Below are 12,794 nucleotides of genomic sequence, written 5' to 3' on the forward strand. Positions count from 1 at the left end.
TCCTAATTATTTTACAAAAGCTTTATGGTCTTCAAGTTGCTTTTTGGACATTGTAGATATGTCCTTTATTAGAATGTCGTAGTACTCATTTTCCAATTCTTTCTCCCTTAAGTCTGCTAATATGGTGTTGAGTACATTTCTTTCCCTCATTGCTTCCTCCACATCAATCAACTTCATATGATTGGTAGATGTTCATACTCTTTTCCCATTACTCTTCCTTTTGGTTGCCTTTTGCTCCATTAGACAGACAATTCGAGACGGTGTGTCAGTTTCAAAATCTTTTATTGGAGTTTCTGGATTAGATAACAATAAATATGCCCTAGATGTGAAAATCTTTGTCTTTTTAGAGCAATTTTTAGTAAACTAGTCTAACCATTTCGGTTGATCTTTCAGAAGTCATCAAATATGTTCTAAACCAAAATCACTTCGTTTGTCTTCCTTCCAAATGGCATATGTATGAAGCATGACACCATTATCCATGCAACCACTTTTCTTTAATGACATCGTTTGTTTGTAATGACCTTGAACTTTTGCATGTCCAGATTAATTTTTTGTCATCATGGTTTCTATTGATTCATTGCTCTTTTGCCTAGTTCACCTCGAAATTTGTTATAATTTTTTGTGACTCTCAACCAAAATGTTTCTTTTCCTTGACCAACACGAACAATTGGATCGTTGAGATGTTGAGCCATAAACTAATAAGGTGCGTATCTTCTTCAATTGCAAGGTGAGTCAATGCTTCCTTTTGCAGAAGACCCTCCTATTTCCTCAACAACGATATCTTTTAGCCTAATTTGGGTAGAAAATTGTGAACCAACTTCATCATTTGAAAACATGGTAAGATTGTTTAGTGGGATTAAAGGAAATGTTTGAGAACTTTGAGAATTTACGGAGGAAGGCATTTAAGTGTTTGACATAAAATAATTTGATGATGGTAGTGGGGTAAAAAAAGGAGGGGGAAAAGGGGGGGAAGCCGATTTTGTGAATTTCGGGTCGAATGTGACATGTGGTAATTTAACAAAAAAATTGTATAAATTTGCCAATCAAATTGATTTGGATCCATTTCGCAAAAATAAAATTTAACTAAGATTAAGATTGGAGAATTGAGATTGATAAATAAAGAATAAAAATGAAAATTGTATATAAAATTACGTGTGTATTGAAGCAATTTATAAAATGTTATTACCTAATATTGTGTGTGTATCACCTAAACAAGTCTACAAATTCTACTCTTTTAAAGGTAAAATTTTGTACAATCTATACTACCAATGCAGATGTTGTCAATATTTACTTCTTAAAGACATGAAAGATCACACGTGGAATAGAGTTTATGATAAGTGTAAGTGAGGCTGAATGGAAAAAATGAGAGGGTCAATACAATGAGGTGTGTTGAAATTGAAATTCACATAAATTGTCAACTCCGTGGGACTTACATATTTAGGGACCATATCGAGGAGTTTGGAAGCAGTCACACCGAAGCCATTTAATTTAAGATTCAACAGAGAAATAGAAGCATCTCGGCTAGACAGAACCTGCAACACAAATTTGTTATGATGTTGAACACTTCTAAAGTGTGTTTGTTCCAAAGGTTCTTCTCCTTCCATCGTTTGGACAAGACACGAGTCCGAATAACATCTTTTACATGGAGTAGAAGACACTCAATCTGTCCTTCCTCTCTTGGCGTCATCCATTGATGATATCTGATAGGATGGAAAACTGGTTGATAAAAGCTCTGAAATCTGCAGTTAGAAGCCTATCTCGAGATGCTATTTTAATTTGTATGGGGGGAGTCAATTGTTATTTTCTATGATCAAATATTTTTTGTCTTATCATATCATAATTATCTAAATCTTACTTAAGTTTGAAATTTTGTTTTAATTTTTTATGATATAAATACAGATATAAATGTAGATATATTTTTTCTTAATTTTTAAGTATGAATATATTAACAATCAATATCATAAATATTTGAAAAAACAATCATTAAATTTTTTTGTGTCATTAAGTTTAATGCAAGAATATTATAATAAATTATGATTCAATTTTAAAATAATTATTACTATTTTCTTTTTCATCTAGCATTAAATTTTCAAATATCATCTCATCTTTTCTTTCTCATGAACATTAAATTATTAATCATCTTTTCTATCTTATAAACATTAAATTAGATTATATATTTATTTAAAAAAATAATATATATATATATATATATATTATATGAGACTTGAGACTTTTCTTAGGCTTAAACATTTATGTTTCTCCTTATTTGACCCAAAATAATAAAACCCATAATTTGTCGATTGTGGTTTATCGTTAAGAATCGACGAATTTGGGCTTGCAAGGTTGAACTTGGATACTGCGAGGTTTGAAATTGAGGTTTGGAATGTCCATGACTGTTGATCAGTGGAGTGCTCACAGTGCTCATAGTCAACGATGAGCAGAAAAGGAGGAAGAGGTGAGAAAAATTATTTAATATTTTAATAAAGTGACAATGTTTCATTTGTTGTCTCCAACAACTTTTTCAGAGTGTGTTCACCCAATAGTTTCTCTTTTATCTACTATCTTCTTATATTAAATAATAATAATAAATATTAACAATAATAAATATTAGTAAGAATAAAATAATAGTAAATATTAATAAAAATGCATTTTATTTAATATTTATATTTTTATCAATTAAATAACTTTAATTTAAAATGTTCATTTTTTACTTCAAACAAACTTTTCACTTACTTTTTATTCTCTTTCATTTATTTTCATTTTTTATTTTGTTTTACCCAGCACCCCCTTCCCTCAACACTCTTTATGCTTATGTATAAGAAAAATAAAAAATATTTTGAGAAAAATCCATAAGAAAAATAGGATATTAAGTTAATATTTATTTAATTTATTTATAGCAACGAATCTATTTTAAATTTTACATATAAAATTAAAAATAAATATTTTTATAAAATTCATTATTTATTAAAAAATAAATGTTTCAATACGCATACCAATGCAAATTTGTTGTACGGGTCGACAAACGACTAGACATGGTAAGAAAATCTGTATCCGTGGGTATCCGCCCGAATCCGTCCCGACTTTGACGGGTAATACTTGAGTTGATCGGATATGGGTTCGGGTTCGGGTTTTCCCCGATAATCAAAAGTCGGGTACGAGTACGGGTATGGGATCACTGGACTCGTCCCGACCCCGAACGTGAACCCGCCCCACCACTTAAAATCTTTAGAATTTTTGCATAATTTAATCAAAAGGCATATAATTTTTATTACTAGTTAATTTTATTTTAGAATTTTTACATAATTAAATATTATTTTCTTAACTATTTATGTAGACACACGCGTTATAATAAATTTATTGATATATAAGTAGTTAAAAATAAATGTTTAATAATCAATTTATTTTTTTCTAAAATCAAAATTTTAATATTTTTTTACAAAAAAAATATTTTTCTAAATGGCGTGTGAAACGGAGTTGGGGATACCCGATGGGTACGGGGATGAGACAATAAACTCAAACCCGTCAGATATCGAATACTGAGATATATTAAGTAATCAGGATAAATGATTGGAGAGACAATACCCATACTCAACCCGCCCCATTAATGTCTACCCGCCCCATTAATGTCTACAAACGACCGTTAGCGTCAATCCAAATATAATAATTACTTGTCCTTCATCTTCTAGAATTTGAGAGTTGCATTCAATCACATGGGGGGAGTTAGGTATATTCAACGGTTGAGATTCGAGCAATGTAGATCTCCACAATTTCCATCAGATATGTTTCTAAGATTAAACATTTTTTAAATTAATATTTTAATATTGGTAATAAAATTCATGGAACATATTTTACACACATGAAACATATAAGCTTCTTTGATTATTGACTTCTTCATTACTTATTATTTATGATTTTAATATGAGATTTTTTAACTCATTTTATTCTCACTCATATTTTTTTTTTGAAAATTTCTTAAATAAGCTTTACACCTCCACAACGAGTTTTCAAAAACTAGTGATTGGCATAAAATGAGGTTATATATTTCTTTTTTAAGTGTTATATTCATTCACTGAATGACTGTAATGATATCCACGACCTCTTTAAGCCATGACATATAATAGGCATAGAAATTATTTAAAGTAAAATAAATAAACATTTAACTCAAAGTTAATATTAAATTGGAATTAGTACATTTAAAATAATATTAAAATTATAAAATATAACTTACACTTGGTAAAATGTTCAATAATAGATGGATACGCAATTTTTTTTCCTAACATGAGAATACTTTTCATTTAAGCTCACTTCCGCCCATAATTGGTTTTGTGCATAAACAGTTTTAATAGTTATCTCTTCTCTATCAAACGGATACTTAAAGATATGTTGACAACCGATGTATATTAAAAAATGTATTATTAGTTTGTTACCATCTTTTCTTAATAAAGGCACAAAAATACTTTCAAATTCGTTGTTATGTCAAATATTAACTTAAAACATTTAAGAACGTTTGATACGCTTACAAATGCTTCTACGCATGACATTAGTTTTACAAAGAAAATTTAACTAACAATGTCTCGTATCACAAAAGTTAGGTGCAAATATAAGAATTTGTCTGTATATAAAAAAAAATATATAAGAATTTGTATTTTTTTGACATCCTTTAAACCTAAGCACTTTTGACTGTGATGGTAGACCATGGATGCAGCCAATAATAAAGACAGTGCCACTTATTTTCATTTATAATAGAGGCAAATATAAGGTATACATAGATGAGCCAGCTAGCTAATAAGACATAGGCAACTGAACACAACACATGATATCCCCACAAAGGATAAATCATAAGACGTACAAAAGCACAAAGGTAAGGACTATTATTAATTCATGGCCCTTAAAAAATACTAAAAACACCAAGGGGGCATGCAAATGATACATATGTAATTATTATTAATTAAGCAAGAATCTCCTTCAAAGGCTTGGCCTCAAGTTTTGCCTTCTGATCAAGTTCTTGCAAATGCTTTTCATTCTCAAGGTCCTGCAAATGCTTTTCCTTAGCCAGCTTCTTCATCCTTGCAATCTCAATGTCCTTGCTCATCTTCCTCCTGTACATTTCAGCAAAAGTGATTGGTTCCTCCATCACAGGCTTCTCTCCTTCTCTTATCTTCAGAGGGTAAACAGTTGCATTTGGTGCTGGGTTTTGAAAAGTGGCTATGGACAAACGGCTATGGTTTGAGTTCACCACCGCTTGGTGATCAGCATTCTTGAACCTTCCATTGCTCAGATACTGCATTCATGTGCACCCACCACAAAAAAATGAACAAATTTAAATTATGAAAAACAAAGTACACGGTCAAACCAATAGACTTGCTGCTTCATAAAAATAAAATAAATCAATTGCTAAGCTGGCTAGTCTTTCTAAAAGCTTCTTGAACTTCCCTTCACATCTCAATATTTTTATTTTAATTAACTAATAAAAACATATCACTGGCTGATATATATATAGTTAATAATATCACTGATAAAAAACATATAGGGTGGGAAAAAAAATCCATTTGAATTAAATCATATTATAATTAAATCTAAATTAAATTGATTTTTTTTGAATTAATTTAAGAAAAAAAAGAGTATATTATTTTATAAAATTAATTCAGTTAATTTGAATTATTTAAATAAAATTGTTAATCAAACTAGCTTTTATTTGAATATTTTTTTTATTTGAAAAAAAATAATTTGAAAATCAATTTTAAACTAATTCAACTTTTAGAATAAGTTAAAAATTGGTTTAAATCAGAATTAATTTTTTAAAATCATTTTTGATTTTGAACACATCTTTAAATTAATTTAACTATTTTAATATAAAATCGAATAGGATAAAACAATTTAAAAACAACTGGATTAGATTTTATTTTTTTTACGAAAGTAATTTTTACACATCCTATTTTGTAGTAAATTGAGAACGGAATAAAGGCCATAAAATGAAAATGAATGAATTGCACACTGACATGAGCATGATCTCCAAGATTGACGACGAAGGCAGCCTCCACAGGCTGAACGGTGATCCATGTTTTGCCATTGTCCCTGGTGGCTTGAAGTCCACCCACTTGGTCCTGAAGCAGCAAGGTGATAGTGCCCGGATCCGTGTGGCGCTTCAGGCCAAGAGTGAGGTCAGGTTGAGGGCATTTGGGGTAGTAATTAACCACCACCTTCTGGTCCATGTCAACACATGCTTTGCTTAAACCCTCTTTCTCTAACCCCATTGCTTCGGACAACACCTCCATGAGCTTGCAAGCTAGACCCATTACTTTGTCGCTGTATTCCTCAGTCACCGATCTCCACCCTTCTGGCGTGTCTGGCCACCTTGAATAGTCCCTCTCTCTTTTTGGGTACGAAAAGTATGTCACTATTTCTCTCCAGTCCTGCACCGATTCCCCCTGTCATCACATGTTAATTAATTTAATGCTCTGGTTGGATCATGCACTTTCTAGAGGTGTGTCTACATTTGAGGAAATAGGCAATAATGCACCACTATAAATCATAATCATAATGTATTCAATCAAATATATAAATTGAAGTACTCTACTTATGTCACCAAAAGGAAAAACATATAATCACGAGAATTCTGTCAAGAAAGGCTTAAAGTAAGAAGGCTTCTGGGGTGGAGGGCGTCAAGAAATCCCCCACCATGGGAAACAAACAAACCTATGGCTGAACATAGTTACACGCGCACAGCAAAAAATATATGGTCTTTAACTCTGTACAATTTTTTAACTGTTTCGTCGGTACATTTATTTGCAAATTAAATGCAATTTATTATATTTTCTAAAATAAGGTTGTGCTTTCCTTTCTTTTTGAAAAACTACTTTAAAATAAAAATTAAAATGAAAAGTTTTTAAAAAATAATATTTTTATTAACTTAAAAGATAATTTAAGGGATAATACGAAGAGAAGAAGGAGACAGTTCAAAAAGAGATGAAAATTTAGCTGTGCCTTCAACTATTTTTTTTTAAAATAATTTTCTTACAAAATTAAACTGCTCATTTTTTAAAAAAAGTTTTTAGAAATCTGTTTGTGTCCTACACGAAGTCAACAAATAAATTAGGCCAACCAGTGCCTAAGTTTAGGTATACTTTAATGCATGCAAGAGCTCTTATAATAGCAATTCAATTCACTACAATACGAATTTTCCGTAAGACTTGATTGGGAATAATGGTGTTGCCGTGTTGGCATGTTATGGGTGGTGAATGATATTTAATTAATTAATTTTAATTGACAGTAAAATCGCTCGCATCATTCCATTCGTCTCAAATTTCTACCATCCACTTTTCCCCTTTCTTATTAAAATACATCTTACTATATTCGGGTGTTTCCGTGGAAGGAACAGATAAGTAGAAAGAATAGAAAACAGGGAAAAAGATTCACACAATAAAACCGAAAACAAAATATAGGAAAAATGAAGTGACAATATATCTATGAGAGAGAAAAAAATGAAAAATCTAAACTTTCATCTCAAAATAAAATAAATTAGGATGAATGAAGAAAAATTTAAAAATAAATCATGGTATAAAAAAAGATGATGAAAAGTTGTTTGTAAAAATTTAAGGAAAAGTAATTTCAAATGCATAATTATTTAAAAGTGTTAGCAATTCGTTAAATAATTAAGAAATGAGTCACTAACTTTTATGATAGTAATTAAGAGATATTGATATCTAACATTAAGTAAGCATTCTATATCTCTTTCTGTAACTTTAAAAATCTTCTCTTTTTTATTTTTTGTAAAGAAAATAAACATGTAATATTGAAGAATTAATGTTTACTTGGAGATGGCTGGAGACAATGAATCCACCCTTTTTGGCGCCGGACATATCAAAACGAAGCTTCTCGTCCGGTGGCAAAGCAAAGAACTCTTTGGCGAGACGGGTCATCTCGGCCACGAGTTGTTGATCCACACCGTGATCAACAACCTGGAATATACCCCAATTCTCGCAAGCCTCCACGATCTTCTCACAAATCTCTCTTCTGCGTCCATCCACCTCGTCGATTCCGGCAAGAGAAATCACTGGGATCTCGTCGCTGAATTCGTTGTAGGCAACCTTGGGACGCTCCTCCTCGTCCCGAACGAAGCTCGATTCTAGGGTTTTCTCCTGGGCCAGGTAAGTCAGAGTCTTGGCTGTTGGTGCCATTGTTGTCTTTGAGGAGAATGTGCGTGTACGTAGTGGAATTAAATAGCAGAATGCAATGCTTCAAGTTTGAAGGATGGGTAAGAGAATGGAAGATTGGGTGGTGTTTTATAGCGTGGCATAGAGTGGTAGCTCTTACTTAATTACTACCTACGTGTTCCGATGCATTCCGCTCAACTCTACATGTCCCTTTCACGTTGTTACCTAACTTTCTTCGCATCTTCTTTTCTCCCTACCCAAGTCATTAAATACATGAAATTAAATATGTTTTTTTTATTTTATCATATTAATTTAACTAAAATGCACCTCTCATGAAATTAATATTTTTTTTTCTGATTGTAAACAAACATGAATTCATCACTTCTACTTTTTTAAAAATTCTAAAAATTAATGACTAAATCATTTTATACCAAAATCACTTTTTTTTTTAATAAAAACTTAAACAAACTGTTCTGTATCTAAATTCATATCCGAATAGTTAAAGGAATGTATCATAATTAAATTCATTTTTAAATTTTAATTTATTTTAGAAAATATTATTTTCTTATCTAGAAATTTAAAAGCTCAAGATATAATATTCAAATTTTACTATATTAATTCTCAATATTAATTATGTGGCCTATTTATTATAGAATTGAAGAGAAAGAAATAATAATAATAATAAACTAAAAAATATTATTAAAAATTAATATTAATTTTATGTTCATTTTAGTTATGAGGATTGTTTGTCTTTCGAAGGAGAGTGAGTTGCTTAACATTGGTAGGCAAAGCTTGTAATATAGACTTTGCAAGAGTCAGTCTCCCAGCAAAAGATAACGTATTAGCCTTCCACGCATTAAGTTTTTGGTGAACTTTGTCAATAAAAAATTGGAAAGTCGATTTAGAAGGCCTTTTATGAAAAATAGGCACTCCTAAAATACTTTCCAAGATTCCTCGTCAATTCAATTTCCACCTTTGAGCTCAGTTGTTGTTTTAAGTCACCCCCCTCCCCTCACATTCTTAGAGAAGAACATGGAAGATTTATCAAGACTAATCTTTTGTCTGAAGCTCTAAAAAGATTCATAATATTATGAATAAAGTGGACCTGATCAAGAAAAGCCTAAAATAAAGGATCAGATCATCTGCAAAGGCAAAATGATATATGGGATCATTATGTTTGCTCAAAGAAATAGGACTATAGAAACAAATAACAGAAGAATGGATTTGAATTGTGCTTTTAGAAATTTTAACTTTACTTTGATAAAAAAATATGTTTATCGTCTAATGTGGATTTTATTGAAAGCATATAAGAGATCTTTTTGAGAAAATTTCTATCAGATGACAGAAAAATAATTTTTTTAATAAATATAAGAATTAAAAATAAATTCAAAATTCTTTTTCAGTCAACAAAAAAAAGTAGTAAAGAATAACACAAGAAGTTATATTGATTAGTCTCTATCCCAAGTTCAGTTCTTAGCAATCCACGAGGTTTTCACTAATTTATCAAAAATTATAAAGTATTTTTCATTGTCACTTCTATCTTTTACACATGCAAACTTTACCTCAAGCTTAAATTTAACCTAGTATTTTGTGTCATACGAGGTCTTTGCTAACTTTAGACAAATCAACAAGATTTGTTGGAAGTTTGCACAATGACTAATACGTGATCATCTTACAACAGATATATCACTCAATACTTTTGTCTTTTCTCTTAAGGTTTACAAGGTGTTTTAAGACCTTAATATCTATACAAAAAATATTTTACAAGAAAAAATGAATGAATAATTCATAATTAGGTTCATGACTTGTTTTTTCTTCAAAGCTTCTTCTGTATATAACCTTCATCTTCGAGTATCAGTTGTCTCACAACAATCACTTTGTTTTTCTTCTGAAGTCTTGAGTCTGTTAGAGCATGTCCACATTAAATGCACGTCTCTTTTTCATGCAAAGATCACGTTGGTAGACTAGTGTGTCTTGTACTTCAGCAGAAGAGTCACTTATTTCATTATAGCAGGTCTACACCAATAGAGCACGTTTAATGAGGATCAACGCTTCCAAACTGTGAACTGTACTTATTCTTCATAGGATTTTGATAGATTCTAGGAGAATATTTTCTACATGAAAGAATCTCTAATACAAAGTATTAAATGAAAGTCTTAAATGCATTACTTAAATGTTATGTCAAATTGTCTTATGATTGTATCGTTTAAAAAAAAAAACAAACACAAAGATGTAGACCTTGATTTATTAGCACATCATACAACTTTAATCATTTGTATTTATTTGCATCTAATCAAAATAATCAAGAGTCTTAATTCGTTTTAAGACATAAATGCCTTTTGACTTACAAGGACTCTACACTCCTTGATCGACTACAATAGAGATCAATGAGAAAAGTCATTCAATGCAAAGCACAAATAAATATGGAAAGAATGAATCCCCTTGTCTAATGCCTCTGATGGGACAAAATTCCTCTAGGGCTTCACCATTAATATTCTAAAGAATTCTCATGGAAGCTATAGCCATACAACAACCAATAATTTTCTTAGAAATCCCAACATCATGTAATGTATCCCTCTCAAAATCCCTCTTTAGTCTATCATAGGCTTCTTCAAATCAAGTTTAATAGTCACCCAAACCTTTCTTACCTCCCTTGTTGGTCATAGAGTGGAAAATCTCTCGAGTCACAATGTTATTATTCCCACTCGGGCTATTAGACACAAAATTAGATTGGAATAACCCTACCAACTTTCCCATGACTGGTTTAAGTCTTTGAGAAATGAGACGAGTTAGAGCTTTGTAAACTACATTACACAAATTTAGAAGTATTCACGAATACGAGTCATTTATGAATTTGAATTGATCCAATCTGAATAGTTTAGGTCAATTTATGCTTCGAACATTTGTTTATTTTGGAAAATAATAATTATTACAAATAAAGAATACTGAATGTATTTTGTATTTCAAATAATTTTTTCTTTTATGCATTAAGTACGTATATTAAATTATATATGTATAATTAATATGCTTGATATAACAAATATAAAAAAGTTGTTTTAATTTAATATTAAATTTATTTATTTATTATTATTGTCTTTAATTATTTAATATTAACAAAATTATTATAAAGAAATTACTCAAGAATACAGTGAGAAACTCTTTTTGCAGGTTCCATCATGTATTTAGATTTTAAGAACCGGTGAACAAGTCGCCGTCCTTTTAATTAATAGCATGTTACATTCTGTTTCATATAAAACCAAATGATCCGCTGGTGGACCATTAAAAAGTTCTTATTTTAATATATACACAATTTTGGAATGACATTTTAACTTAGGTCAACTTCAATTGTGGATTGACATTTTTAACAAAAAAAAGAAAATGATATTTTTGGAATAACGATTTCGACGATCATCAACCTCCAAGTCCACCACTAGTTCTCTTCTTGGATGTTTCAGCCGCAATTACTTGAATCCCTACCACCTCAATTTTTTTTTATTGGTCTAAATTAACTACCTGCATGCATGTTTTCTTCTTCAACCATAAAATGATACAAATATTTTAGTCCCGAAAACGCACGGCTATATAAAGTAGGTTTATATATATCTTGACAAATTATCAACTTGTAATAATCGATTTCAACTGTCAAAAGATTCATTTGTATAGAACAAAACCAAAACAATACTACTAACGAACAATTTGACTAGCAAATAATTAAATATTAACTCAAAATTCATTAACATTCAGCCGAAGTACATTTATTTCCGAAGCAAGTCCATTTTGGTAAAACGCCCTAAACTAAGGACATTTGGGAACTTGATTGCGGGTGGTGAGATTGGCGTAGCAAGGACAAGAATCTAGGTTTACGTAAGTGCCAGGAGCGACACACTTCCACACCGCACAGCAACTCCCACATGCCCTCTTGCACAAACTTGGCCTTGATGACAGCTTACACCTTCCTTCACAAGCTACTCCACAATCTACCCATGTACTTGCATGATGAATAAGTTTGTTTAAATTTATTTGTTTTAAAAAATATTTATTTTAATAAAATAAGTAGTTTTTTTTTTGTTTTTATTAATGCGTTTATTTAAATTACTTTTGATTAAAAAAATAACTTTTTGTTTATTTTAAAAAGTATATCCTATCTACTTCTTAAAAATATGTTTATATAAAAAATTCTTATTTAAAGTTTTTTTTTAAGTTTAAAAAAATTCATTTTTTTTGCTAAATACAAACTCATCCTATATATCTATTAATTGAGGCTAGTTAAAAGAAAAAAGTTAAATATTTGAGGTATGTTTTTTTAATCTCTTAAATTAAAATGTTTTTTTTACTGTCTCAAATTTGCAAAATATTTTTTTTATAGTATCCCTTGACTTTTTTTTTTTACAATTTAAATACATAATTTGTGATGGTTTTTAAGTGCAATAAGAAGAACTTAAAAAAAAGACTAAAAGATATTTAACAAATTTCAGATATTAAAAAAGGATAGACTATTAATTAATTATTTTTACAAGAGAGACTTATTAAATTTAAAAGAGTAAAAACATATTTAAGAATTAAAAAAAAACATTAATTATACACCACTAACTATACATCAGAAAAATTAATGTGGTAAAAGTAAATAACCGTAGACTCTCA

General features: G+C 30.1%; 1 protein-coding gene across 1 annotated transcript; it reads right to left on the reverse strand.

The window, feature by feature from the left end:
* Positions 1-4,700: 4,700 nt before the first annotated feature.
* On the reverse strand, positions 4,701-8,258 carry LOC114381549 (naringenin,2-oxoglutarate 3-dioxygenase-like). Its single transcript, XM_028340827.1, has 3 exons — positions 7,812-8,258; positions 6,000-6,428; positions 4,701-5,281 (listed from the first exon to the last, which is right to left on the reverse strand). The coding sequence occupies exons 1-3, from the start codon at positions 8,175-8,177 to the stop codon at positions 4,949-4,951; spliced, it is 1,128 nt and encodes a 375-aa protein (XP_028196628.1). The 5' UTR covers positions 8,178-8,258; the 3' UTR covers positions 4,701-4,948.
* Between the last annotated feature and the right edge of the window lie 4,536 nt (positions 8,259-12,794).

Source organism: Glycine soja, chromosome 2 (assembly GCF_004193775.1).
Source record: "Glycine soja cultivar W05 chromosome 2, ASM419377v2, whole genome shotgun sequence".
In the NCBI taxonomy this organism is placed as follows: Eukaryota; Viridiplantae; Streptophyta; class Magnoliopsida; order Fabales; family Fabaceae; genus Glycine; species Glycine soja.